This window comes from Sciurus carolinensis, chromosome 17, assembly GCF_902686445.1.
Source record: "Sciurus carolinensis chromosome 17, mSciCar1.2, whole genome shotgun sequence".
Lineage (NCBI taxonomy): Eukaryota > Metazoa > Chordata > Mammalia > Rodentia > Sciuridae > Sciurus > Sciurus carolinensis.
The window spans coordinates 2,488,453-2,513,465 of record NC_062229.1 but is presented as its reverse complement, the minus strand read 5'-3'; the positions used below and the strand labels follow the sequence as shown (position 1 = coordinate 2,513,465).

Sequence of the window (25,013 nt, the reverse complement as noted above, 5' to 3'; positions counted from 1 at the left end):
TCACTGCCATTTTTAAAAGATTGTTTTTATTAGTGCATTGTAGTTACACGTAGGATTGGGGCTCATTTTGACATCATGCAAGGGAGGACTGACTTGGTCCACTTCAGTCCCCAGCACTTCCCCTTGCCCTCCCCTCTTCCCATCCTCTCCTCTATTGGTCTTCCATTTATAGTTTTTTTCTTAAATTAATGCTTTATAGATATACATAAAGGTGAACTCCACTGTGGTACATTCAAATATGTACATGGCATAGTCTGGTCAATTCCTTTCCAAGGTCTCTCCTGAGGCCTCACTTCTTGAAAGTCCCTCCCCACGTGACCACACTGAGGACCAAGCTCCCAGCACAAGAAGCCATAGGGGGACATACTCAGATCTGGTCTCACTGATTGGCAGAACATTGTTCCCCAAAACTTCCACCTCCAAATTCCCCGACTCATGAACATCTTGCGGCAGAATGCAGGCTGGACTGGTGGAGGGCCCTAAGCTGGGGTCACCCTGGGCCTCGTGTAACCACAGGGTCCTTGTGAGAGAGGACAGGAGAGTCAGAGTGGAAGATGCTGCGCTGCCAGCTCCTAACATGGAGGAAGGGCCAGAGGCCAAGGGCTGCAGGGCCTGCAAAAACTGGAGATGATGACTCCCTGGGGCCTCAGGAGACCCAGCCCTGCCACACCTGGGTTTACGCGGGAGCCCACGCCAGCCTTTGGCCTGTACCACTTGAGACGATGAATCTGCTGTTTTGAGCCACCAAGTGTGGTGATGTGCTATAGTAGTCACAGGAAATGGGAACCGAGGTGCGGGGCCCTGGTGCTGTGACCAACGGGAGGTAGTGGCTCTGCAGTCAGGCGGCACTGGTTACCTGGCCACTCCCAGCTGCAAAAGCGGGACTTGAAGCTTGAAGACTCCCAATGTGACTTTGTCTCTCATAAAGTTAGCAAAATTATGTCCCTTCTAGTTCCCTCAACCAGGAGCCCAGCATGACTTTTTGTCACACCTGAGCCAACAGCAGCTGCCCAGTGTGGGTTTAGGACCAAGGCCAACTCTGGCCCCATGTTCCCTGCTTACCCCAGGGGCCATGCAGACATGGGCTCTGCTTCCCAGCAGGAGCCCAGCCTACTGGCCAGGCTAGGGCCCTTGCGCTGCACCTGGGCCATTTGCCAGCCACACCCATATGGGGCCAAGGGAGGGGGGGTGCGGCTAGAGGGAAGCCAGGGTGTGGCCAGCGGAGGCGAGTCAGGGCAGGGTGGAAGGGTGGGGACGAAGTCACCAGGTGTGGGCTGTCTGGTCCGCACCAAACTGCATGTAGCCAGTTGGTTCCCCGTGGGGTTAGTGGGGACATGGCTAGATCCAAGGGTGGGGCCAGCAGGAGGCCAACCTCTGGGTCTGGATTTGGATAGGAAGTGCCCTGACCTCAGCTCCCCAGCCAGCTGTCATCATCAGCCCAGAGCACAGCAGCGGCTCCAGCCACACCAGGGCTTCTCTCCAAACTGTCCCTCCCTCCCTCCCTTGGGAGGGCACAGCACTGGCTCCGAGGGTCCGGGAAGGAGTGGGACCTGGGATGCACTGTGCTCACACCTCAAGGGCAGGAAGAGGAACAAGAAGAAGCACCTGCCAAGCAGCCCTCACCGCTGGGCCGAGGGGATGGACGGTCCCACTCACGGAAATGGTGTACTGACGGACGGAGACGAGACGGTTCAGGGCGAGAGAATAAGTTTACACACTTCCACAGTCCAGACGCCCGCGCTGTGGGGCCCGGGTGCCTCTGCTGCTTCAATTCATGTTGCTCTTGGGCCTGAGGGGCGAGCAGGGCCTGTATGCCATCACCTCTCATAATGCTTTATTCAAGGGTGGAGTAATACGCAGTTTTTTGGGACGATTTTTACAAAATGTCAAGAACAACTCATCAAGCATCCTATATGAACTTTCCAGACCCAGGAGGTCTGTGAAGCAGGACAAAGTGCTCTTTACACAGGAATTGGTAGTAGGTTCAAGTATCTGGTCTGTGTCGAGGACCCCCAACCATTCGATACACGCACCGGTGGGCCAGGCCAACCGGACACTCTCAGGAGGCACAGAGTGGACTGGCAGGCAGCGGGTTCTCACTCGTGTCCATTCGCACTACGTCCTCGGCTCCAGAAGTGGTTCCACACGGGTCGTGGGCCTCTGGAAGGCATGAGAAAGGGTCTTTGGCTGCCATACTGGGCTCCCTGTGAGGAGCGGCCACCCCTGCTCTGGAGTCTTCTCTAGGTGGGAAACTTGCCTCACAGTGGCAGGAGGTGGACAGCCCCAGAGCCAGTGGAAGCTCAGGTCGCTGGGGGCCCCCAAGATTGTACCCACTCACCTGCCCTGTCAGATCCTGTCCCCTCCCACCCAGGCCCTGCCCGGGCTCCCCCCTCACTCAGAGTGGGCAGCCAGTCTCAGCCCCTACCCTCACCCTGCACACTCCTCCCACTCAGCCATTCCCGCTGCAGGGCCTTTGCATGTCCCTCTGCCTGGATGGCTTTCCCCTCTCCTGCTGATCTGAATGAGAAGCAGAGTGGTGGAGCCCTTCTCACCCCCAATATCCGGGACGTCCACGCTCATGCAGTCGCCATCCTCCTCCTCCTCCTCCTCCGTGTCTGCCTGGAAGCCATCCACGTCTCCAGCTCCAACCTGGATAGACAAGGCACACAGGCCATCAGCAGGGAGGGGCATAGCACAACTGTGGCTCGCATTATGTGGTCCCCCTCTCTGCACAGCCCCTAGGTCCCAGCCAACTGGCAACAACTTCTTCAATCTTGACAGTTTGGGAAGCTGCGGTGGAAGAAAATCCTGGGGGTTCCCTAGAAGGAGCCAAAGTCAGAGATCTGAAGACTGCCGTCCTTATCTGCCTCAGTGCAAAGACGGCTTCCAGTTTGGGTTGAAAGAGAGGTGGGTGAGCACACACTTCCCAAGTCTGATCTGGGTGTGGGCTGAAAGACCGGCAGGCCCAGCTCTCTGCTGCGCATCCCCAACACACTGGTCCCCCTGCCTGGCCTCATGTTCAGACCAGCTCTGCCAGTGGGAGTGCCCCACAGGGCCTGAATGGCCAGAAGGAAGCTAGAGCCACTGCCCTCTGGGCAGAAGCATTTAGGCAGCCTGAGTAACAGTGACCACCATGTCCCATCCCTGTGGGCAGCTTCACACCCCAACAGGAAGGCTGTTCCTCAAGACACTTCTGAATTCCTCCTCTATAAAACTGCCTGGAAGAGCAATGGCAACAAAGGGTCAGCTTGCAAGCTGCTTTCCTGGCCTGCTGCCCCCAGGGCCCTCCAGTCCTCTGCTGCCACAGCTGACGGACGGGCCCACCTCCCCAGACGGTCCACGGCACTGGCTCTCTTCAGATCCAGACTGTCCCACAGAACAATTGCCCTGTGTCCTCAGGGCACCAAGTGGGCTTTGTGCATGGCGAAGCCGGACCTGGGAGCATGCGGAGTCCCTGAGCGAGGAGCTGGCTGCCGCTGGTAACGTCTTCCCACCACCGCGGTGTGGAATACAGGGCCAGAAGGCAGTGGAACCAATGCCTGCTATTCCTTTCCTTGGATTTTGAAGCCGGGGTCTCACTATGCTGCTCAGGCTGGCCTTGAACTGGCTCAAGCAATCCCCCAGCCTCAGCCTCCCAGGAGTGGGGGCTATGGGTGCAGGTCACAGGGTCTACCGGGCTGTAAGGGCAAGTAGACCCTCTATTTAAACATTTTTAAATAAAACTGAGGCCTGAATAGTTGAGGTACCCTAGAGCCAGAGGTCCCTGAGGGGGAAATGGGAGCCCAGGGCAACCCCGGTGGTACACCAGGTCCTACTGCCTCAGGCAAAATGTCAGGCTATTCCAAACCCCGGAATAGGGACCCCAACCTAAGAGCTACACACATGCCACTCAGGACTGAAACAGTCCTCGCCATGGAGGCAGGATGGGTACCTGACGCCTGCAGTCACCTGCTGGCCTCTATGCCCTTGAAGCAGCAGACCTGCTCAGCACACCCTGAAGCCATTCCTACCCATGACTGCCTTCTGGGGTCCAGGTCTCACTTCCTCAGACTCTGGCAGCTACAGAGAGCATCTGAGGGACGGGGGGCTCCGTGGTAGGGCACTTGCCAAGCACACACACAGTCCTGGGGTCCCCCCAGTGCCTTACAAAAATCAAAAACAAGACAAAACAGAAAAAAATGTGTCCAGCAAGGCTGCCCCTTTCCACCCTTCCCAGAGGGCAGTGACCAGTGACTAAGCACTGAAGATAAGGCTTGGCAGAGCAGCAGGCATGTGCACGCTGGTGAACTCAGCAACTCAGGAGGCGGAGGCAGGAGGGTGGCAAGTTGGAGGCCAGCCTGGGCAACTTGGCGAGACCCTGTCTCAAAAATAAAATGAAACAGGGTTGGGATGCGGTTCAGTGGCTGGGTCCGACCCCAGGGCTGTGTGAAGTGACAGAAAAAAGAAAACGAGGAGGGAGTTGAACACAGGAGGCTGGCCCGGCCACGAGGTCCATGATGCCTCCATGGTCCTGGACAGGGTCCTCGACAGGGACCAGCCAAGTGCCTGCTCACACGACAGCCTGGGGAGCCAGGTGCTAGGTGCCTCCTTGTGGGACGCCCCCACTTCTCTTCCCATCAGTCTCAGGGTAGGGCGGGTGTCTCACGACCTGCTGAGGCACAATCGCTGGCGTGGCCTGGCCTGTACTGCAGGGTCTGCAGCAAGGCCCTCTGTGCTGCTAAGCCCGGATGAGCCTCACTGTGGACGGGGGGAGACCTCGCTCATCATGAGGCTGCTGCAGGCGAGATGCCAGGTGTCACCACACCTGAGGCCCCCTGCACATGTCCCATGCCAACCCTCTGACCACCACTTTCTGTGTTAGAGCTTGGGTAGAGCAATGAAGCACCACACTACGCACGCAATGCCCTGCCCAGGGCTGTCCTCCACGTAGAGGAACATGTGCCAGGCACAGTACCCAGGACAGCCTGAGAAGGAGCAGAGACACCATGTCTAACGAGGGGGAGGACACGCTGCCCTGTGATGGGGGCCTGTAGAGCCCCGGGCACCAGGTCCCAGGGGAGTGCAGAGGGGGGCAAGGCCAAAACAGCTGCCTGGACAGTGACACCGATGGCAAGGGTCTCTGAGCTCTGGTTAGTTTCAAACCAGGACGTTTGGTCCCCAGCTAGTTTTGAGTCAGGCAGCTAGGTCTGGGTTCCTTCTCAGACAGTCTGGGGACCAATGATGACAGGAGGTTCTGCTCCTCAGCACAGCTGGAACCAACGACAGACGGACTGACACTTGTCATTTTAGGGTCCCCCACAATGCCATGTGGCACCCCAGTGGAGGGAGCTGCGCACACGAGCACATGAGGACAGTCACAGCAGTAACGCGGGACCCTCCAGGAGTTTGCGGAGGTCCCCTTGCTTTGACAGGAAGGCTGTGACATACGCAAGTCCTCACCTAGACCAGTGGTGGGACATGACCAGCCATCACCTGCAGAGCTGGTTTCCTTGCCTTTGGCCCCATGACCCTTTTGTGCTGCGAAGGAGATGCAGGCTGGGGACCTGCTCTGTGCCCTCTCTCACCACCTAGCCATTCAGCCGGCCCCCATGGCAGCACCACACTTGGGGACTAGGACTCTGCAACCTGTATCTCTAAAGCTCAAAGTACACAGAACGCTGGCCAGAAGAGCAGCTGGTGTCCACACGGCAACACCACAGCTCATGACAAAAGGGACATACCGGGCACCAGCACAGGCTGCCATGGCTGGGCAGGTGCCCAAGGCCCCACCTTCCTGAGCAAGAGGTCCCAAAGCACCTCAGCAAGACCCTGCCTCAAAACAGAACACCAGGAAAAGAAGAGGAAAGCAGCGACCGTGGGGGACACTGCCCCGTGGCCTGCCCTCCCACACCCAAAGGCAGCTTACCTGCCCGTCATGCCTGCGCTTCTTCATGAACTGGGTGATGCACATGCTGCCCGCCGACTTCCTCTTCAGTGGGGCGGGCACTCCCTGGCTGGGCCCGGTGGCAGGGACACTGCCACTGTCCTCCCTGGGGGCTGAGGGCACCGTGGTGACGTAGCTCCACTGGCACGGCACAGGGAGGTGCTCCTGGTCGAAGCTCTTAAGCACCTGCGGGTGGACGTACCAGCACATCCTGAAGTCTGGTCTCTTCTCGTACACCGAGTTCTCAGAAATGATTCGCTTGAGCCTGGCCTTGGAGGGCACAGCGGCATCCTCGCTGGTGGCGGTGGGGGTCTGTGGGCGGGAGGCAGGGCTTGGGGGGCCGCCCACGTCACTGCTGAGCAGTCCTCGTCGGCAGTGCTCCTGGAACTCCCGGATGATCACCTTGCTCCCGTTTACATTGCCGTGCAGCAGCGGGAGCAGCTGGGCCAGGACTGGGGGACAGGGGACATGGTGTGGGTCAGACCCAGACACGGGCACATAGGTCCTTGACTGTCTGCAAGGTCCAGGCCTGGCAGCCTTGGGGGCTTGGGAAAGCAGACCCGAGGCAGGGCCACCAGGCAGCTCCCAGAGCCAGCCTCCTGCCTCCTGGAGGCTGCACTCCCTGGTTCTTGAAGAGCGAGGAGGCACGGCCGAGAGACGTCCCTGGAGACACATGGCCTCCCACTCAGCACTCCACGCTGTGTCCTGGACGGTGATTAGAGTCACCAAGGACAGGACGGGACTGAGGAGCAGACAGGCAGAGCACAAGTCCACACATGGCCTGGGCCCCTTCCCGTCCTGAGGACAGGTCAGCTAGAAGGACGGGCAGCTAAAGGCCCGTCTTCAGCTGCGGCACCACCTGGGCTGGGAGCAGAGGTCACCCGCGACCCTGCCCCACTTACTCTGCTGGTCCCTCCTCTCCCTCTTGGAGGCCTTGGGCGCCTGTTCCTCCTCTGAGGGCACCGTCTCCAGGAGGCACGCAGTGAACTGCTGCAGCACCTTCAGGTCGAGGTCCGAGCAGCTGTCCCCGGTGGCCGCCCACACGCAGCCAATCACCACGGGCTGGAGGACGCGGAACCGCTTCCCCTTGGCCAAGTACTCGTCCCACTCCTTGGCCTTCAGCTTCTGGCGCACCTTGTGGTTCTCGGGGTCGGCGCATTCCTGGCAAGGAGGAAAGCTCGCTGGCCTGGGGCTCCCACTGTCCGCTGCCCAGGAGCCACTCGCAGAGCCAGGTCCAGTGGGGAGGACATGGCAGAGCATTTCCAGACACCCGACTGCTTGTGGCCAGTCAGATGCTGCTATGACCCTGCTACAACCTTGCCCTTGAGGACACTTACTGCCCAGCTGCCTTCCCGGTCAATGTGTGGTCATTGCCACCACCCCAATTGCCCCTTCGGCAGCAGGGGCTCTGCCCGAGATACGTGCCAGACCCAGAGCACTAAGTGGCAGGTGTCTGGGGGCACACCAGGACACGGGTGCCTCGTGGGTCAGAGCTGCAGAAGCACATGCAGAGTGGGCCCAAGGCGCCGACACGGCAGAGGCCTGAGAGCCTGGGAGTGGCTTCGGCACGGCTGCTCCTCCTGCAGGTTTTGCTGAGTGGCGGCACGGTGGCAAGCTGGAGGCATGGGGGACCTCTGGGGATAAGGTCCTACGTGTCTGCACCTTGGGTGGTGATTTCAAAAACATGGTGCACCCACAGCCCAGGAGACTGAACACTGGGGCCCGCTGGGGACCACCGGGGCACTACAGTCACTCTCCAGTTGAGCAGGTTTGGGGCCCTCCAACCCCAATCACAGCTGCGCGATCATCAGGGCTCTGCCAGACAGCACCACACTTAGACTCTCGCAGGCAAAACCGAGATCCAGCCACCCCGACCAAGCTCAGGACCCACCCAAACTGCAGCAGAGCAGGGTGTGCAGTCCAGTGGCCAGGGCAGGCATGGCCACTGTCACTGGCCCCAGGACAGGAGTCACTGAGCACCAGCCCCTGGGTGAACTTCTGAGCCAGTCACCTCCCCCTTTACCCTTTACCTCAGTCACGCCTTCATCCTCAGACAGGTACCCGTGGGGCACGAAGAAGCCATCATCCTCATCTTCATCCTCCCCTACTTCATCGTCATCATCCTCAAAGAGAAAAAGTAAACGAAGTTTTGCACGTGGGGAAACGACGCAGGCTTCACTAGAGAGTGCACCGGGGCTTGGGGTCCTTCAGTGGCAGGGCCCTCATCCATGAGGGGCCCGGGCTCTGCCCACGTGGACGGTCACTCCTATAGATACCATGGGATCAGCAGGAATCCCACTAGGTTACGGTGGGCTGGGAGCCAGACAAGCAGACAAGGGCCGCAAGAGGAGGTGGTGGGGCCCAGCACCACCAGGCCCAGGGCCAGCTGGGGGGCCTGCCTTGGTGCTCCCAGGGCGCCCTCACCCCTTCACTGTGGGACAGGGACTCCCCGGGCTCCTCCTCTTCCCACTCGTCATCACTGTCCACCTCGTAGTCGAGCAGCGCCTGCAAGGAGACATGAGGGCCTTGCTGCTGTCATCAGGCGGAGAAAAGGGCAGGGCCAAGAAGAGCAGGTACGAAATCCGCGTACAGCAGGGACACGCAAAGACGGGCTTGGGCACCTGAGAGCCCCTACCTTGTCCTGGGCCCAGGGGTTCCGCGGGCAGATGATGGCTGTCTTCTTATTCCACGTCCCCCAGTATGCTGGCCGGTGATTCTCAGAAAACTGCAGGAGCTTCATCTGGCCGAACTTCCTCCGATCAGGAACGCTGGCCACCTTGCCACTGCCCACGATCACCACGTCACTGGTGGATCAAAGGCGTCCAGTCTGCTTCTTCTGCCGCCCGCACCCCGGGACCCACGGGAGACGGGTGCAGAAGGGTAACAGCTGAACTGCAGCACTGCCCGTCTCCAAAGCAAGGTGAGCAGCAGTGGCAGGGACACAACCCGAACCAGGAGGCTGCAGCACAGCGTTGTGTGCAGGAGGAAGGAGACGCCCTCTGTAGCAGAGGAGCACTCCTGGGAGAGACAGGAGGGTGAGACCGTGGGGTTCAGAAAAAGGCAGGGCAGAGGGAGGCTCGTGGCCTGGGAGACGCGGGCCCGACTCCTGTGCATGCCTTCACAGCCCCATGGGCAGAGGACAGCGTCCTTGGGCTCTACCTGTTGAAAACATCCGCATTCCGGCTACATAGCCTGGTGGGTCCAGACCTGAGAGGCCTGCGGCCTTTCAGCTCTTCCAAGAAGGAGCCATCTCCGCTCTGCTGCTGCAGGAGCTGGTCCAACTGATCGCAGCGGTCTTGGTTGAAGGCAGCCCGACAACGGGGGGCAAGGACCATGTGCTCTTTAATTTCAAAGGGGGCGAACTTGCCACAGGAGCCAGCCAGGGTCTGAAACAGAAAGGGGACCCAATGGGACACTGTGTGGAAAATGAATACACTCATCAACAGAGAAGATGCACTGAGGACATAGGGTAGAGCCTGCTGCCTCCACCATGGACCGCAGTCAAAGGAACACACTCGGAAGCAGAGACGCAGATGTTCATGTGTGGGAAATTCTGGAAAAGGCAAAGCTACAGGGCATCCATCCATGGCAGCAGGGGCAGGGTGGGCAGGATGAGCCAGAGAGAGCTTTTGCAGTGACTGACAGAAGATTTCCAGGTCTTGATTATGGGAATGGTTACATGGCCTCTAACATCTGTGAAAACTCACTGGAAGTCCCCAAAAGGGTAAATTGCACGGTGTGTAAACTATCCCTCCAGAACCTGGATGGATGGACACAGGTGACCAGACAGGCAGACACAGGTCTGCTGCGCCACCCCTGCCCCTCCCGTGGCCCAGGAGAGCCTTGCCACTAGAATACAAGGCAGGCTTTCAGCACTGCAGACCACCTGGAACCTGAAATGCCACCTCAGCTGCTTGGCCTCGTCCAGCTGTGAATGCTGGGAGACTGGATCCCTCCTCCGAAGCCCTTTGGCACTCATGCCTGTGGATCCCAGGGCTGGTAGCACAGGACGGGGTGGGGTTGCGGAGGAAATGCTGCTGGTGGGCTGGGACACTACCGCCCTGCGAAACCCTGAGACAGCCAGGTGGCTCTGTGTGCACCCGCTCACGCCTCAGGCTGGTCACCTGGAATTCAACCGCTCTTGGCCAAGAAAACACGTTTAAAAATAGCTGCATGTGACAGGACACCTGTCATCCCAGCAACTCAGGAGGCTGAGGCAGAAGGGTCATCAAGTTCCAGGCAAGCCTGGTAAAAAAAAAGGGCTGGGGACATGGCTCAGTTCCTGGGTTCAACCCCTGGAACGAAAAACGTTAAAACTGAAAAACTGAATGAAATAGATGTAAAATGTGCCACAGCAAAAACCTGAGACCATGGCTGAACAAAAAGCCACAAGAGCAATTCAGAACCACCCTGAGGCACAGGTGTGAGCACATGGCACAGCACCTGGCAGCTGGTTGGGAAGAGAGCCAGGTGCACTGCAGACCCGCAGAGGTCTGAGCTGCCAGCAGGCTGGGCAGCAACACGCTGTGCCCACCCTGCAGCCTGGCCCCCTCTTGAGCACCTGATTCCTGCACACGGCAAGCTCTGAAGGCTCTGCACAGCCACCAAGTTCAGCACGTTTTTGCTGCTGGGACAAATATCAATATCAAACCTCCAGATGTCACCAGAAATAAAGGTGTCCCTGGGTGACTGGAGGCCATATCTTAATGAAGCAAAGAAGAGACCTCTTGTTTCTAGAGGGGAGAAAGGCTCAGCCCTGAGAAGCAGGGAAGGAGACGCTGCTCACCTTGGGGGCCTGTGGAGTCTTTGGCTTCTGAAAGAACCTCGTGATCTCAGCCTTCTCTGCCTTAATGCGCTGTGAAGGGAGAGTGACGGGGAAGAAGCGCTGTGTTCAGGGCAGGCAGAGGCCTCCAGAACCGAGTCCCAAGCACTCCCAAGCAAAGGCCATGATACTCCAGCCCACAAAACCCATCGACCCACAACAGAGGGGGCGCAGCCAGTATCAGAAGGCCAAAGTCCCATCAGGGTAGTGGCCAGCAGGAGCGTGGAAGAATGGCACCAGGAGCCAGTGACACTAGTGGCATTTAAACAGGCTCCTCAGTCCCTGTGGGTGCCACTGGGCTGCCCAAGACTCAGACAGCTCAAGGTGCAGCGGAGGCAGAGATGGCACTGGGCCGGCGCGCTACCTTTTCTTCTTCCCGTAACCGTTTCTCCTCCTCCTTTTTCCTCTTCTCCTCGAGTTTAGCCCTGTGAGACAGCAAACTGCATTTCAGTTTTTGGCTTGGTTGCTGGCAGGGGCTGTGGCGCTCGCCTGGTATCAGTCTGCAACCAACGACCATGAACTGCTCACATCCACAAAGCTGTGGTACAAGGTATTAGCAAGGGAAGAGGATAAAGCACGGCAGAGAACTGGCGCGGGAGGAACCACCCGCCCAGGGAAGCAGGCAGCACGCAGAGCCGGCACTCCATCCCCACAGGCTCTGCGGCACGGGCAGGCGGGGCCTGGGCGCCGCCACCCTGTCCAGGTGCAAGGGGGAAAGCGACTGCCAGAGGCACCACTCGGGCGGGCGCATGCGGGCACTCACTCCAGAGCCTCCTGCCGCTCCTTGCGCCGCTCCTCCTTGAGCCGCTGCTTCTCCGCCTTCTCCTTCTCTTCCTTCTCCCGCTTCTCGCGCCTCTCCTTCTCCTTCAGCTCCTTCTCCTCCTCCTTCTTCTTCCTGGCCTCCTCCTTGGCCCGCCGGGCCTCTTCTTTCAGCTTTTCCTTCTCTTCCCTCAACTGCTCTTTATCCTGAGAGACAACCACAGTTGGTCCTTGTGACCTCCCTGGAGGGAAGAGCGGGCGGCAGCTCCAGAGGCCTTGCCGCAAAAGGGAGGGACGATCCCACCCATCCCGTCTCCTGCCCTCATAAAACAATGACAATTTAGTCCTTGGCCCCAGCACCTCGTGGGTGATGCAATGGGAGATTCATTTAAAATAACTTTAAGGGCTGGGGCTGCAGCTCAGTGGCAGAGCGCTTGCCTAGCCCGGATGAGGCACTGGGTTCGATTCTCAGCACTGCATATAAATAAATAAAGGTCCACTAACAACTAAAAAATAAACAAATAAAAATAATAAGTAAATAAAATGACTTTAAACTATGGGGAGCTGCCAGGCATGGTGACCACAGCTGCCATCCAGCTATGCAGAATGTTGAGGCAGGAGGACTGCAAGTTCCAGGCCACCCAGGGCCATGTAGTGAGAACTGGTCTCTAACAAAATAAAAATGGGGCTGGGCACTTTAAAAATTTTTTTTAACTTATCCCGACCACTGCTAGGGCTGGACCCAACAGAAAGCTAGCCAGGGTGGGGGTATAACTGGGTGGTAGAGTGCCTGCCTGGCACGTGTAAGGCTGTGGTCTGACTCTCAGCACCACACAACAGCCAGAGGACACCGCAGCCCAGCCCACCTCCCCGAGGTGCCAGCGGCGTGTTCAATCAAAAAAGCGTGGCTCAATAGAGAAACAGCAACAGGACAGGCTTCGTCTTCCTACCTTCCAAACAAAAGTGCTTCCCTGCCTCCCACCCCAGAGCACACCGAGTAACAAGGAAGACCGGGTGAGACAAGGCCAAGTGACCCACAGGACAGTCTTGCCAGGGTGCGAATAAGTGAGAAAACAAAGTAAAATGAAAACCTAAATAAAAACTGGAACCATCTTTCAGGTGAAGACAGGACAGTGTGACCTCAATGGCTGAGGTAGTACCCATGTTACTGTGGGCTTTGAGGACCAGTGTCCCTGAGGCTCTCCACGAACGGCAGGCTTCACGTGACACCAGGGCCTCATTCTGCCAAGCTGGCATGTGGCTTGAGCTGGTTACAAAATCCCACATGACTCCCAGGCAAGCACACCTGCCTGGCAGAAGGCGGATGCTTCCTGCCTGTACAGCCGAGGTCATTCCCACAGGACCGTGACTGTTAAATTAGGTTTTCAGCTGTCAAGAGCCTGTCTGCCCCACACGTGAAGCGACGTGCTGCATCTGCCCTGACAGACCTCGATCATGTTAACATACGCCACAGGGACCTGCCAAGAATCCTAGCAGCATCACAGGAAATGGAAGATGCCCAAGGAAGGCGACAGGTCTGGACTAGATGAGACCCTGGGCGCAGTGGCCGGGAGGGCTGCTCCCAGGTGCTGAGTAAATAGGCCAAGGCTTCAGAATCCAGGCACAGATCGCTTTAACCATACCCGAGGCTTTTTCTCTCCATGCATGCCTGACTCTAAAATTCCAGTAAAGAAGATAGGACTGGGGGTGTAGCTTAGCATGTAAGAGGACCTGGTTTTAATACCCAGCCCAACAAACCCAAGTGCAGCTGTAATGAGGCCCAGGAAACACTGGGGAAACGAAGAGCCAGCTGCTGAAATGGCCCCTTGCCTAAGCTGCAGGGAACAGGGAACCTCACTGGCCTTCTCTGAACTCTGCCACAATAAGAACCAAATGAGCTGGGTACAGCGGCACACGCCTGTCATCCTGGCAACTCGGGAGGCTGAGACAGGAAGATGGCAGATTCAAGGTCAGCCTTAGCAAATCAGTGAGACCCTGTCTCAAAATAAAACAAAAAGGCTATGGGTATAGCTTAGTGGTAAAATATGCCTCGGTTCAACCCAGTAACACACACACATGCACATGCACACAAACCTGAACATGGTGAACCCCAGCCAACGGAAGCAAAGCTGGACAGGGAGCCACTAACCATTATCACTCCTCTAGTGCAGGGCTAAACTCCCTCTGAAGAGATGGGGATGCAGGGATCAGGCTTCTTCTGTTGCCAGGGGTGAAGCCAAGGGCCTCCCACCCGCTGAACGAGGGTTCTGCCACTGAGCCTTGCCCAGTCCCGTGAGGGCCATTTGCGCTGTGGGATGGCAGCTATGGAGGTAGTGGCATCGCCACTCCTGCTCCTAGGCTCAGGAAGAGGCGCAGGCAAGACCCTAGGGCTTATCACAAAGCAATGTGACCCACAGACCACAACATCCAGGTGTGTAAAGGAGGCGCACGTCAACCCAGTGTCGGGGAAGGTGAACACGGGACCAAGGAGGAGCGAGGGCTCTGCGGCGGTGAGGCCGGCAGGCACAGGAACACGCTCTCCTGCGGGGAAAGTGCCTTACTCTTTGCTGTCTCATCCTGTTCTTCTCTGTGGACCCTTTGACGAATTTCTTGGTTATCTGAAATAAAAAGACATGTTTTCTTTTTTGCAGAACCAGGGGTAAAACCCCGGGCCTCACCACACTAGGCAAGGGCACTACCACCAAGCCACATCCCAGCCCAAGCTATTTATTTTTAAGCAGGGATTGTTTCAATCACTTTTCCCCACAGACACCTGCCCTGAAGTCCCTGGGGAAGGGAAGGAGTGACTGGGAGGCCAGCACTATTAAAAAGGAAATACTGCACCCTTTCGCAGCTGCCTGTGTCCCTAAACAGAACCATAGAGTCACAGACGCCAATGGATATGCACGTACACACGTGTATCTGTACACAAGTGGAGGGGCAGGCAGGAAAAGGAAGAACTGAAGCTGCTGAGCTCAGAAATAAAAGCCACAGGCAGAAGGGCGTGGAGGAACCTGTAGCAAAGGAGATAGACCCATCAGTACCAAGGGCATGAAGCTCTTAGAGGAACCTGGGCCAAGGGCCACTGACTCCCAGGAGGAGCTAATGCTACGAATTTTATGCGGTTTTTTAATGTAATGTCTAAAAATTGATACTACTTCAAATAAATAAGACACATTAGCAGTTTGGATTTCTGTGGCCTCTGAAGGATACTCTGCCTGATACACCTCTGCCTTTGTGTGTATGTGGTGCTGGGGATGGAATCATGGCTTTGCACCTGCCAAGCAAGTACTAACCACAGAGCCACAACCCAACTCTGCCTTTTAGAATCTGGAGTGAAGACCCAGGATAAACAGTCAACTTCCTGGGTGGAAATCTGGTCCAGAGCCCTGGACTCTTAGGCACAACAGTCTATACCTATCTTCAAACAAGGCACAGGTTACAAGAACGGCCAAGACACAGCGTTCCCTCGCACACCCTCTGGCTTAAGGGTTCCAGGTACAAGTGTGAACAGGAGTTCACAGTACTGGCCCAAGCACCTCCCACCAGGTTTTCTGGACAGACCATCAGGAAGAAGCACAGTGGGGAGAGAGAGGTCACAGTGGGAGAAATAACTCTCCAGGTTCCATTCAAACTTGCAGAGGAGGCTGAAAAAGAAGGCCAACATTGAGACAGAAAACCAAAGGCCCATGTCCCTGGAGAGGCTCCAGCAGGCCCACAAGGGTGTGTTGCAGTGACATCTTTATTTGGAAAACCTGAACCATGTGCAGAACCAGACACAAACCAGAAGACAGCCCTAGCTGCTGGCATGACGGTTGTGTCCTGCCTCTGCTGGGTGTGTGGCAAGGGCAGCGCCAGCGCCAGGCAGTCAACAAATGCTGACTGAAAGTCATCTGCCCGGAACACGCTTGGTCCACCAAGTCTGCAGGCGCCGCCCCACACCAAAGGACCTGATGACAAAAAGTGTGAGTGGCTACATCTCTGCTGCTGTCCTTTGTGTTCTCTAGAATGCCAGCTTCCTAGAGGATGGGACTTGGAGGGACACACACTCATCGGGCCGTGCCCACACTTGCTCACCCTCAGCTAGAGTCCAGGGCCTTGCATGAGGCTTCTCTTTGCTCCTGGGCTACAAGCACTGCGCCCATGTGACGAGCAGGCTCAGGCTTAAGACTACCCGAGGGTCCCAGCAATTGCCACTTGCTTGCAGACCGCACTGCCACTGCTTCCCTAAACACCGGGGACCTTCTTGGTCTGATAAAACGCTACCTTCCTGAAACAGGACTTGGTGTTGATGGCGCTCACTCTCAAACTGCACGTGATTCTGGAACACACTGGCCACCTGAGCAGAGAGCAACTATCCAGTCAAGGTTCCACACAGGACCCCAGGAGGAAGTTCAAGCACAAACCCAACCACACTCTCAGCAAGAAGGACCTCACTATGTCTGGGCATTAAAGTTTCTGAACAAAGTCTCTCTAGATTTAACAGTTCTGACTTCTTCACAAGGGCAATGAATTTCTAGGCCCAGGAAGACAGCAGCGGGCAAAAGGTAGGAGGAGCTGCTATGCGCAGGCCCAGCTGCAGAGAGAAAGTCAACAGCAGGGAAGACAAGACAGAGGGAGGTGAAAATCCCAGAGCAGTCTAACCACATGGCAACAAGGCAGGCCTGCGTTCCTAAGCCGGCAAGAGCTCATCTCCCAGTAGCCCAAACCGGCGCACAGAGGGAAGCCCAGGGCAGCTACCACGTTGCTGTGACACAGCAGAGGCACCAGAAGCACCCACCAGCGAGGACTGCAGCAGCAGCCCTTCCATACCACAGCAAAAACAGAGCAGCTGAAAGGGGACTTCCCCTCCGAGGATGAGTGGCACAAGTGTCGCATGTGAGGAAACAAAAGGATCCTGTGTATTTCTGAGGGATCTCTCATTAGCAGAGATCAGAAAATTGCAAGACAACAACCTCAGGGCAGACTGAGAACGTGGTCCCAAGGGGGTAATGATGAAACGTAACCCTTGCAAGGGTCGCCCCCGCTTCCCACGTCCATGGTGACTGACTCCAGGACCCCAGAGGTGTTAATGTCCTTATAGAGAAGAGCATTACCATGTGCGCACCTTCAGGAGGCAGGAGGCCACTGAACCCTGGTCAGTACACGCGCAACTTCTTTACACCCAGAGAAGCAAAAGCGCAAACCATGCAGCTGACTGTAAATTCCTCTAGGTGGAAAAGCCCCTGCCGCCTGGCTCCTCTGATGCCAAGGCCAGCCAGAGCGCCAAGGAGCACAACTGCCGTCTGTGGCATAATCACCCTGCATCATCAATAGGCTAGATTTCACACTTCACTGCAAACAAACCACATGGTAAAAGGTTCTTTTGGGGAGCCTACCAGGGATTGAACTCAGGGGCACTCGACCACTGAGCCACATCCCCAGCCCTATTTTGTATTTTATTTAGAGACGGGATCTCACTGAGTTGCTTAGCACCTCACTTTTGCTGAGACTGACTCTCGATCTTCCTGACTGATTCTCGATCTTCCTGACACTGGAACCACCGGGATTACAGGTGTGCACCACTTGGCCCAGCTTACATGGTAAAAAGTTCTAAAGATAAAAGAACCTTTGGCTATATGAGAGAGCTTTGGCATTTTCTAAAAAAGGCAGTTCCCAAACCATTGTTTTTCAAAGTGAGATTCTCCTGATATCAGGAGTACTTTAAAAAGAACCCCAGCTGGGCAATGCACACCTGTAATCCCAGTGACACGGAGGCTGAGGCAGGAGGTCACTGAACCCTGGTCAGCACCCATGGGTTCAATTTCTGGTACCAAAACAAGATCCAATCTTACATAGAGATCTAAGGTGAACAAACAAAAGTGCAACCAAACCAAAAACAATATATTTTGGGATTCTGGACTGATTTTTACCAGAGTCAAGGAATGAACCAGGGGCACTTAACCACTGAGTCACATCCCCAGCCCTTCATAATTTTTATTTTGAGACAGAATCATGCTAATTTGCTGAGGCTGGCTTTGAACTTATGATCCTCCTGCCTCAGCCTCCCAAGCCACTGGGATTACAGGCGTGCACCACTGTACCCAGACCCTTTGAGATCTTAAAGATATGAGAAAACTGAGACATTCACCACTGTGCTTTACTAGAAATAATGAAGGTTGGACATTCCTAATCCAAAAATCTGAAACCACAAATCCCTCAAAATCTGAAACTTTCTGAGCACCAACATGATGCCACAGGCAGAGAATTCCACACTTCATCTCACGTGACAAATCTTAGTCAAAATGTTGGTGCACTAAAGACAGTGGTGAATTACCTGCAGATACTGTACAGGGCACAAAGGGCTGGGCAAGGCTCAGTGGCCAGCACTTGACCACCATGCCTAAGGTCCTGGGTTCCATCCCCAGCACCACACCACAAACAAAACAAACAGGTGTACACAAAACATAAATGAATTTGGTGCCTACACTTGGGTGCCATCTCAAAGACATCTCATTGTGTATGTGCAAATATCTCCAAATCCAAAATGCCTGTCCCAATCATTTCCATACAGGGTATGCTCAAAGTGTTAAAGAAGCACATTCTTTAAGGTATCTTTCTGGGGTCTTTTACAATGGTGACAGGTCCCTGGCTTTCCTGTTCCTGTCCCTGCAGGTGAGGTTAAGAAAGGTGGCACTGCTGTAAAAGCAGATTCTACAGTTTCTTGTTTCATCTGCCCACTGTCTTGCCACCATGTGAAAGATGTCCCAACGGATCTACATGGGGACAGGTACATGGGGACAGGGGAAGCGAGGGCACACCTGCTGGCATTCCTGTCACCCACAGCTGAGCGACTGGCAGTCAGGTGTGGTCAATGAAGGCTGACATGATCATTCCATGAGACGTGGGCACCCCACTGAATGGCATCCTTAGCCCACCACGCTGGACAGAGAACTGAACAATTCATGGATTTTGCTACCAGAGAGAATTCTACATCTTTAGTAAATCCCAAGACCCAGTGTGGGCCTGGTCAGCACCTGGACCTGGGGTTCTGTGGAGATACTCACTCTGCGGACAGGTGTGGAGGTGAGAGAGGGGCTGGGATCGTGGTGCTGTCTTCCAGAAGCCAACTGCCCCTCGGGTGAGCTCGTGGGTGAGGAGCTCAGGGGTGAGTGGCTAAGGGCAGAGTCTTCCTCAGGGCAGGATTCTAGCACCTCAGTCCCTGAGGTGAGGCTCTTGTCCAGGGGTGTCCTGAGAGGCTTGGCCTGGGGAGGCTCCACGGCCAAGATATCCTGCAAGACCACCAGGGGAACCTTCCCTCTGAACAGGATGCCCCCGGCCTCACTCCAGCCGTCCTGCTCCTTTTGGGGGCACCGTCTTGGTCCCCCTGTTGGCTTCGGGTGCCTCTGTGGGGTGCCCTCCTGAGAGCTGCCGTTCCTCTCCAGGGTTTCAGAGCCAACAAGCGCCTCTTCTGATTCGCAAGGACTGTCTGAGAGGGCTTCTGCAGGAGACGCTGCCAGCTCGTGGCTGTGAAGGACCTTCGATAGCCCCTGACCTGGGACTCCGCTGACCCCACTGACAGTCTCCCTGGAGAGGGAGGCTTCAGGGTTTGCAGTACTGTCTGGCTGGTCATTAGAGTCCTCTGTCAAATCGATGATGACCATGCTCTGGTCAATGCTGGTTTTGATTCTGTTTCTTATAAAGTCATCTAAGGGACCCTTCCCATTGACAAGTTTTGGTCTGCAGTCAAGGTCAGAACCTATATGACAGCTGTTCTCCAAGTTGTCCAAAGAGGTTTCTAAATCAGGGACTTTCCCTTCCACAGAAACGTTCTGGGAGCTTCCCATGTCTTCTGATCCATCCTCGCCTTTCTCCTTGGGGACAAGATTTAAGCGCTTGAACGGCAGACGGGCTGGAATGAAGAGAGGAGGCTGCCTTTTCAGTGAAAGTGTACAGTGACAATAAATACCCTAATATTCTGTGTGTTCCAAAATTATCCATCTTATCAATAAAAAAACTGGAAAAAGAAAGAAAATTATCCACCTTGCTGTGCTCTGGGGGGAATTTTCATGTTTAAGAGGGGGTTTTTTGGAGTTAACAGTGTAGCTCAGTGGCACAGCATTTGCCTAGCATGCGTGAGGCCCTGGTTATATCCCCAGTGCCGCCAAAAGAAACATAAACAAAATGGTGCTCTCAGGGCTGGAATGTGGTTGAGCAACAGCGTGCTGAGCATTGTGCATCAGGCTGTGTTCCATCCCCAACACACAAAAGGAGCAGGGAAGGGACAGGGTGAGACTGTTGCTTTACTCTGCACTCTTCCAAACTTCTGATTAAGGGGCGGCGGGGAGGAAAAGGAGGATGACAACCTGTTAACAGGGTTACTGCCAAAATTTCAAAAGATTTTCTGATCAAGATACAGTTCAAATCCCAAATTTATTTACAAAGGCTAAAAATCCCCTTTGAAAATAATTGCTTCTGGTTTTGAAGAAAACACAGACCCTTGTGGAAAGATTTCTTTGTAGCCCAAGCACCACAGGCTGTTAGATGTGCAGCCAACACCCGAGAGGCGAGGAAATTCAAACAGATGACCTTTCCAAGGAGCCCACTCCCACCTACATGCCAAACCAGCTCTTCAAATACGCTACATTATAATGTAATAGAGCAAATCAAATCAACCTATTAGGGATCATTTGAACTTTCTCAGTTTTTAAAACAAGGATTCCCTCTAGTTCTACAGTTTTGCCTTAGGTCTTCACCCTCCGGACACGTGCCGTCAGCAAAATTCCCACCAACACCAATCCTGCTGTCAATTCCCACAGGAGATAAGTAGCTTGAGGAAAACTGGATGGAAATCCAAATTCTAAAAAGCAGAAACCAGTTTTTTATACAATCGAGCTACTTCTGGATTGAGGATAAATACACTCCCTATTTTACACAAAAGGATTTGGGGTCATTATGCCCCCAGGAACATCTGGCAGTGCCTGGAGAAGTCTCTGGTCATCACAACTTGGAGGAAGCCTCTGTTATCTACTGGGAGGCCAGGGATGCTGCCCAACTCAGTCTGCAGAATGGCACCCCCTAGGGAGGGGGGATCACAAAACCTCACAGGAGCTGAGGTACAGAAACCCTACTGTAGAGGTGGTGACCTTTGGATTGCTGCTGTTCCCAAGGGAAGTTTCGGTATAAAAATGGGTTACCCAGCTTCCTGGTACAGGTTGAGCACCCCTGATTGGAAAAGCTCCAAAATCTGAAGCTTTCTGAGTGCCAACAGTACATGTAAGTAGAAAATCCACTCCTGCCTTCAGGTGACAGGACAGTCAAAACCCAGGCACATTGAAAATATCCTGCAGGATTATCTTCAGGTTATGTGTATAAGGCATATATGAAAACAATGATTATTTATAGCTGGATCCCATTCACGAGTAGCTCAGTATGTATATATAAGTATTCCAAAATAAAAAGAGAATCTGAAATCTGATACACTCTGGTTCCACACATTTTGGATAAGGGACACTCAACCTATAGAGGCAGCAACAGTTCTCCCTCCAGCCCTCAAGGATTTCACTGTGGACCCCAACAGGTGACAATGAAGGACATAAATTTAGAATGAAGATTTAACCCTGTGCCCAGAGTATTACCTTGTATCAACTTCTTAACTGGAAAAGCAGGTCTGTCTTTGCAATCCATGGCTGGGAATAAAAATGGCAAAGGATCAATCACTAAGTGTTAGAAACAATCAAGTCAGCAAAGACACACACCTGAGCCAATTAAGTGCAAGGGGATTTTCAGGGGGGGGGGGGGTGCTGCCCCCTGCCCCTTGGGGATGCTGGGCAATGCCTAGACACATTTTTGGTTGTTATTTTGGGGAGAGATCTTAGCGGTGCTCTAGGGTCTAGTTGGGGGGGGCTGAAGTAGCTCATTAGTAAAGCACTTGCCTAGCATGCATGAGGTCCTGGGTTCAATCCACAGCACCCTCCAAAAATACAAGAGAGTCTAGTTGGTAGAGACCAGGTATACTCCTACATACCCTGCAATGAACAGGTCAGCTCCCCATGCCAAAGTCATTTGGTTCAGAATGTTAATAAGTTGATATTCTGCTCTAGATACAGTCATATCTTGTTTTATTTTCTTTTTGGCACTCACAAAGAAATATTTATGATTATGTCTCCTGCCAAAAAGAATGGCAGTTCTATGACAGCAGAGACTTGTTTCACATGGTACCTAGAACACCTCGCTTGGGTCTGGAACATACTGGGAACCAATCAAAATAGTATTTGGAACAATGAAAAGTGGACTGAATGAAGGTAAAGACAGAAAAAAACATGTTTCCTATTTCCCCATCATCATGACTCCAATGTCCTCTCCAAACCAACCCTCCACACCACCACTAGGTCTGTATATTAGGAAAGAATTCACTTTCATTTTAAAGGTAGTATAGAAAGGAAACACAATTTAAAGTACTTGGAACTTGTCAGGCAGGAGCTGAAGACATATTAAAGGAGAAAATTTTCCCAAATCAAAAAAATCTCAAGAAAAGCATCTAATAATATCAAAGTTGATGCTGAATCAACCATGAATAGAACCAGTCTTTATACTAATAGAACCAGTCTTTAACATAAATATCTTTATGTTAAGTTTAGAAGATCACACCCGCTAGGCAATCTGGCTTAGAAAAATCTACTTTAGCTATTTTGGGGAATCACGTTTTATAAAAGCTACATGAAAATCATATCGGGGCTTTCTAAACTCAACTGTCCATAGATGAAACTGCCACTCACCCCCCAACTCCCCACCAGAGCCTGGAGAATAAGATGTTTTCTTTCTTGTCATTTAAAGGGAATGAAAAAAAATGTTTTGGTTAATAAAAACATAGGTCCTCTCCCCCATAATCTTTTTTTTTTTGGATCGAACCCAGGGCTTTGGGCTTGCAAGGCAAGCACTCTACCGACAAGCTATCTCCCCAGCCCTCCCCCCATAATCTTTAGTCACTTAAATTTCTTTTCAGGACAACCTCATGGACTTATCTACATGATTGTGAGTCAGTCACCAGCTATGATGAAAGGGGAACAGACATGACCTGTGCTCAGAAACCACATCAGGTCACTATAAAAAAAAGACCCACCCAGGGCTGGGGGCTATAGTTCAGAGGCAGAGTGCTTGCCTAGCATGTGTGAGGCACTGAGTTTGATCCTTAGCACCACATAAAAATAATTAAAATAAAGGAATGCTGTTCATGTACAACTACAAAAAACAAACAAAAATCCAGGGGACTGGGGTGGTAGTTCAGTGGTTGAGGGCTTGCCTAGCATGTGTGAGGCGCTGGGTTCAATTCTTGGCACTCCGTATAAATAAATAAAATAAAGGTTCACCAACAACTAAAAAAAAAAATATATATGCATATATATACATACATACATTTGAATGCTTATGTATATATATGTGAACCCATTCATGGCACTGGACTATTTGAAGATACTTCGCAACACTCACGGGTCCAACTGCTCTTTCAGATTCTATCCTTCCTAATTTTATTTGGTGTTAGAACTGCCTTTTTTTTATGATAATAGGGTCATAGCAAGCAGTGTTTGGTTTTATATTTTTTAATTAGACATTCTGACTTGGTTAAATAAAGAGATCACATCTCCATGACAGTGAGTCTTCCTAATCTTATTTATATTAGTTGTATGCCTGTGAAATTCCAAAGTCAGAGCAATGGTTTTCTCAGGAGAGTGCAGGGATCCTGTCTCCTAGGGGACACCCAGCCACCTCTGGGAGACATTTTTGGTTGTTATATCTGTAGAGGAGGGGTGACTGCTGGTATGGGGTGGGTGCGGGCCAGGCTGCTACCGTGCCAAGGACAGCCCCAAATGTCAATAGTGCTGAGATTGAGAAACCCTGGACAAGACCAGTTGATATCCCTTCCAGTCCTTAATTAATTCAACCAGCACATATTTATTGGGCAACTACTAGGTGCCAAGCACTGTGCCAAGTGCTGGGGTTACCATGTGGAGTCAAGCAGGAAAGAAGGGCAGTCTGGATTTCTTTGGCTTACCACCCCCAGTTCTGGGAAGCCTCTGTACGCTAGAATGACCCCTTCCAAGAAAAAAGGGAGAAAGGACCTTTACACAGCAGGCAGGAGTCCAGCTCCCCGGCCATCCGCACCACCCAAACCTCTTACCTGGCTGGACTTGCCCTGCTCCGCAGAGGCAGCTGCTCTGCTTTCGACCCCCCAGCCCATGTGACCTCGGGCCTCAATTTCCCCACCCTCTGCAATGTCCAGCTGGCTTAGGACACTAGCGCACTGGGTAACAGGCAAGGCCGGCCCTTTCGCCTCCTAAGCCTTTTCCCCTCCAGGCAACACCGACCCGTCATCCCCAGAAGGCCCTGGAGGGGCCCACTGAGGCAAGGGCGCCAGAAAGAAGGGCTCTGTATGTGGTCGCGACTGCAACAATAACGTCAACAGGGCGCCCTTCGGGTCACACGGCCCCTGTCCGGCATCGGGAGGCCCCGAGGACCGCACGCTCGGCCGGGAGCAGCAGGCCCGCGCCCACAGGCCAGCCCACCGCCAACCGGCGGCTCGGCCCACACAGGCCGCGCCGCCCCTTCCCCTCACGCAAGCCGAACTAACCTGCGGTCGCTCCCCTGGCACCGGGCACCCCGCACTCCGGCTCCCCCAGCATCGCTCCGGCGGCAGCTGAAGCTCCTCTCAGGCGTTGGGGGTGCGGGCTCCGCTCGGGAGGCCGCTGGCGCTCGCCCTCCCTCCCGCGCCGCTGCTGCCGCGGCCGCTGCGCTCGTATTTGGCGGGAACCGCGGCGACCCCCGCAGTCTGGGAGCCGATTGGGCGAGGCCGCACCACGTGACAGCCCCCCTCGGGGAAAGCGGAGCGCGGGAGCATCCTCGCGAGAGCCGTGGCTTCCGTTCCCCCTGTGGCTCTTCTATTGATGTTCCTGAGAGTGGAGGAGGGGCTCCTTTCCGGCCGCCCTCATTGGCTGGAACGAGAAGCCCTGTGATTGGAAGAGCGAGATGCCTGGTTGAGAGCTACGCACTGCGATTGGCTGAGCGCGTGGGATAGGGGCAAAGAGGTCCAGGCTTTTTCGTCACTAGCGGCGCCGGAGACAACCTGAAAGTAAGGTTTAGATGAGAACTCTGAGGTTTTGAGTTTATTCTAATCAGACATTGGCTGAATATAGCAACTGCAATTAAAATGAAATTTTCTATATGAGCAATAAAGTAGTCTGGGCAGGCATCCACAGCATTTGGCAGATGTATTCGGAGAGAATGAATAAAATGGATGTCTGTTTTAATGCTCAGGATTGTTGCACATGCCTGTTTTCCTCCGCAGGGAGCTCTTTTCCTGACTGATTTCTACCAACTTTCAGATCTTAGATCAACCCGTCAAGAAACCTTTATCTCCTCCATTTGTAACTAAATCGAGTGCCCACAACACTTCTTTTCCTTGAAGATATCTGTGACTACATATTTGGGTATCAATTGGCTAATAAATCAATTTTACTAACACCTAATTTTTTT

At 53.9% G+C, this 25,013-nt stretch overlaps 1 protein-coding gene across 3 annotated transcripts; it reads right to left on the bottom strand.

The window, feature by feature from the left end:
• Window positions 1-43: 43 nt before the first annotated feature.
• On the bottom strand, window positions 44-24,415 carry Chaf1a (chromatin assembly factor 1 subunit A). Of its 3 annotated transcripts, XM_047532534.1 has the most exons (16): window positions 24,112-24,415; window positions 21,122-21,172; window positions 18,551-19,395; window positions 14,066-14,122; window positions 11,509-11,711; window positions 11,110-11,170; window positions 10,710-10,778; window positions 9,083-9,309; window positions 8,559-8,727; window positions 8,348-8,428; window positions 7,954-8,046; window positions 6,826-7,084; window positions 5,906-6,375; window positions 2,553-2,649; window positions 2,034-2,160; window positions 44-1,789 (listed from the first exon to the last, which is right to left on the bottom strand). In XM_047532534.1, exons 1-15 carry the CDS (start codon window positions 24,161-24,163, stop codon window positions 2,060-2,062), a joined length of 2,835 nt encoding a protein of 944 aa, XP_047388490.1. In that variant the 5' UTR covers window positions 24,164-24,415; the 3' UTR covers window positions 44-1,789; window positions 2,034-2,059. The 3 variants fall into 3 exon arrangements, with proteins under 3 accessions (XP_047388490.1, XP_047388491.1, XP_047388489.1); XM_047532535.1 differs by having other exon boundaries at window positions 44-2,160; window positions 8,559-8,706; XM_047532533.1 differs by having other exon boundaries at window positions 45-2,160.
• Between the last annotated feature and the right edge of the window lie 598 nt (window positions 24,416-25,013).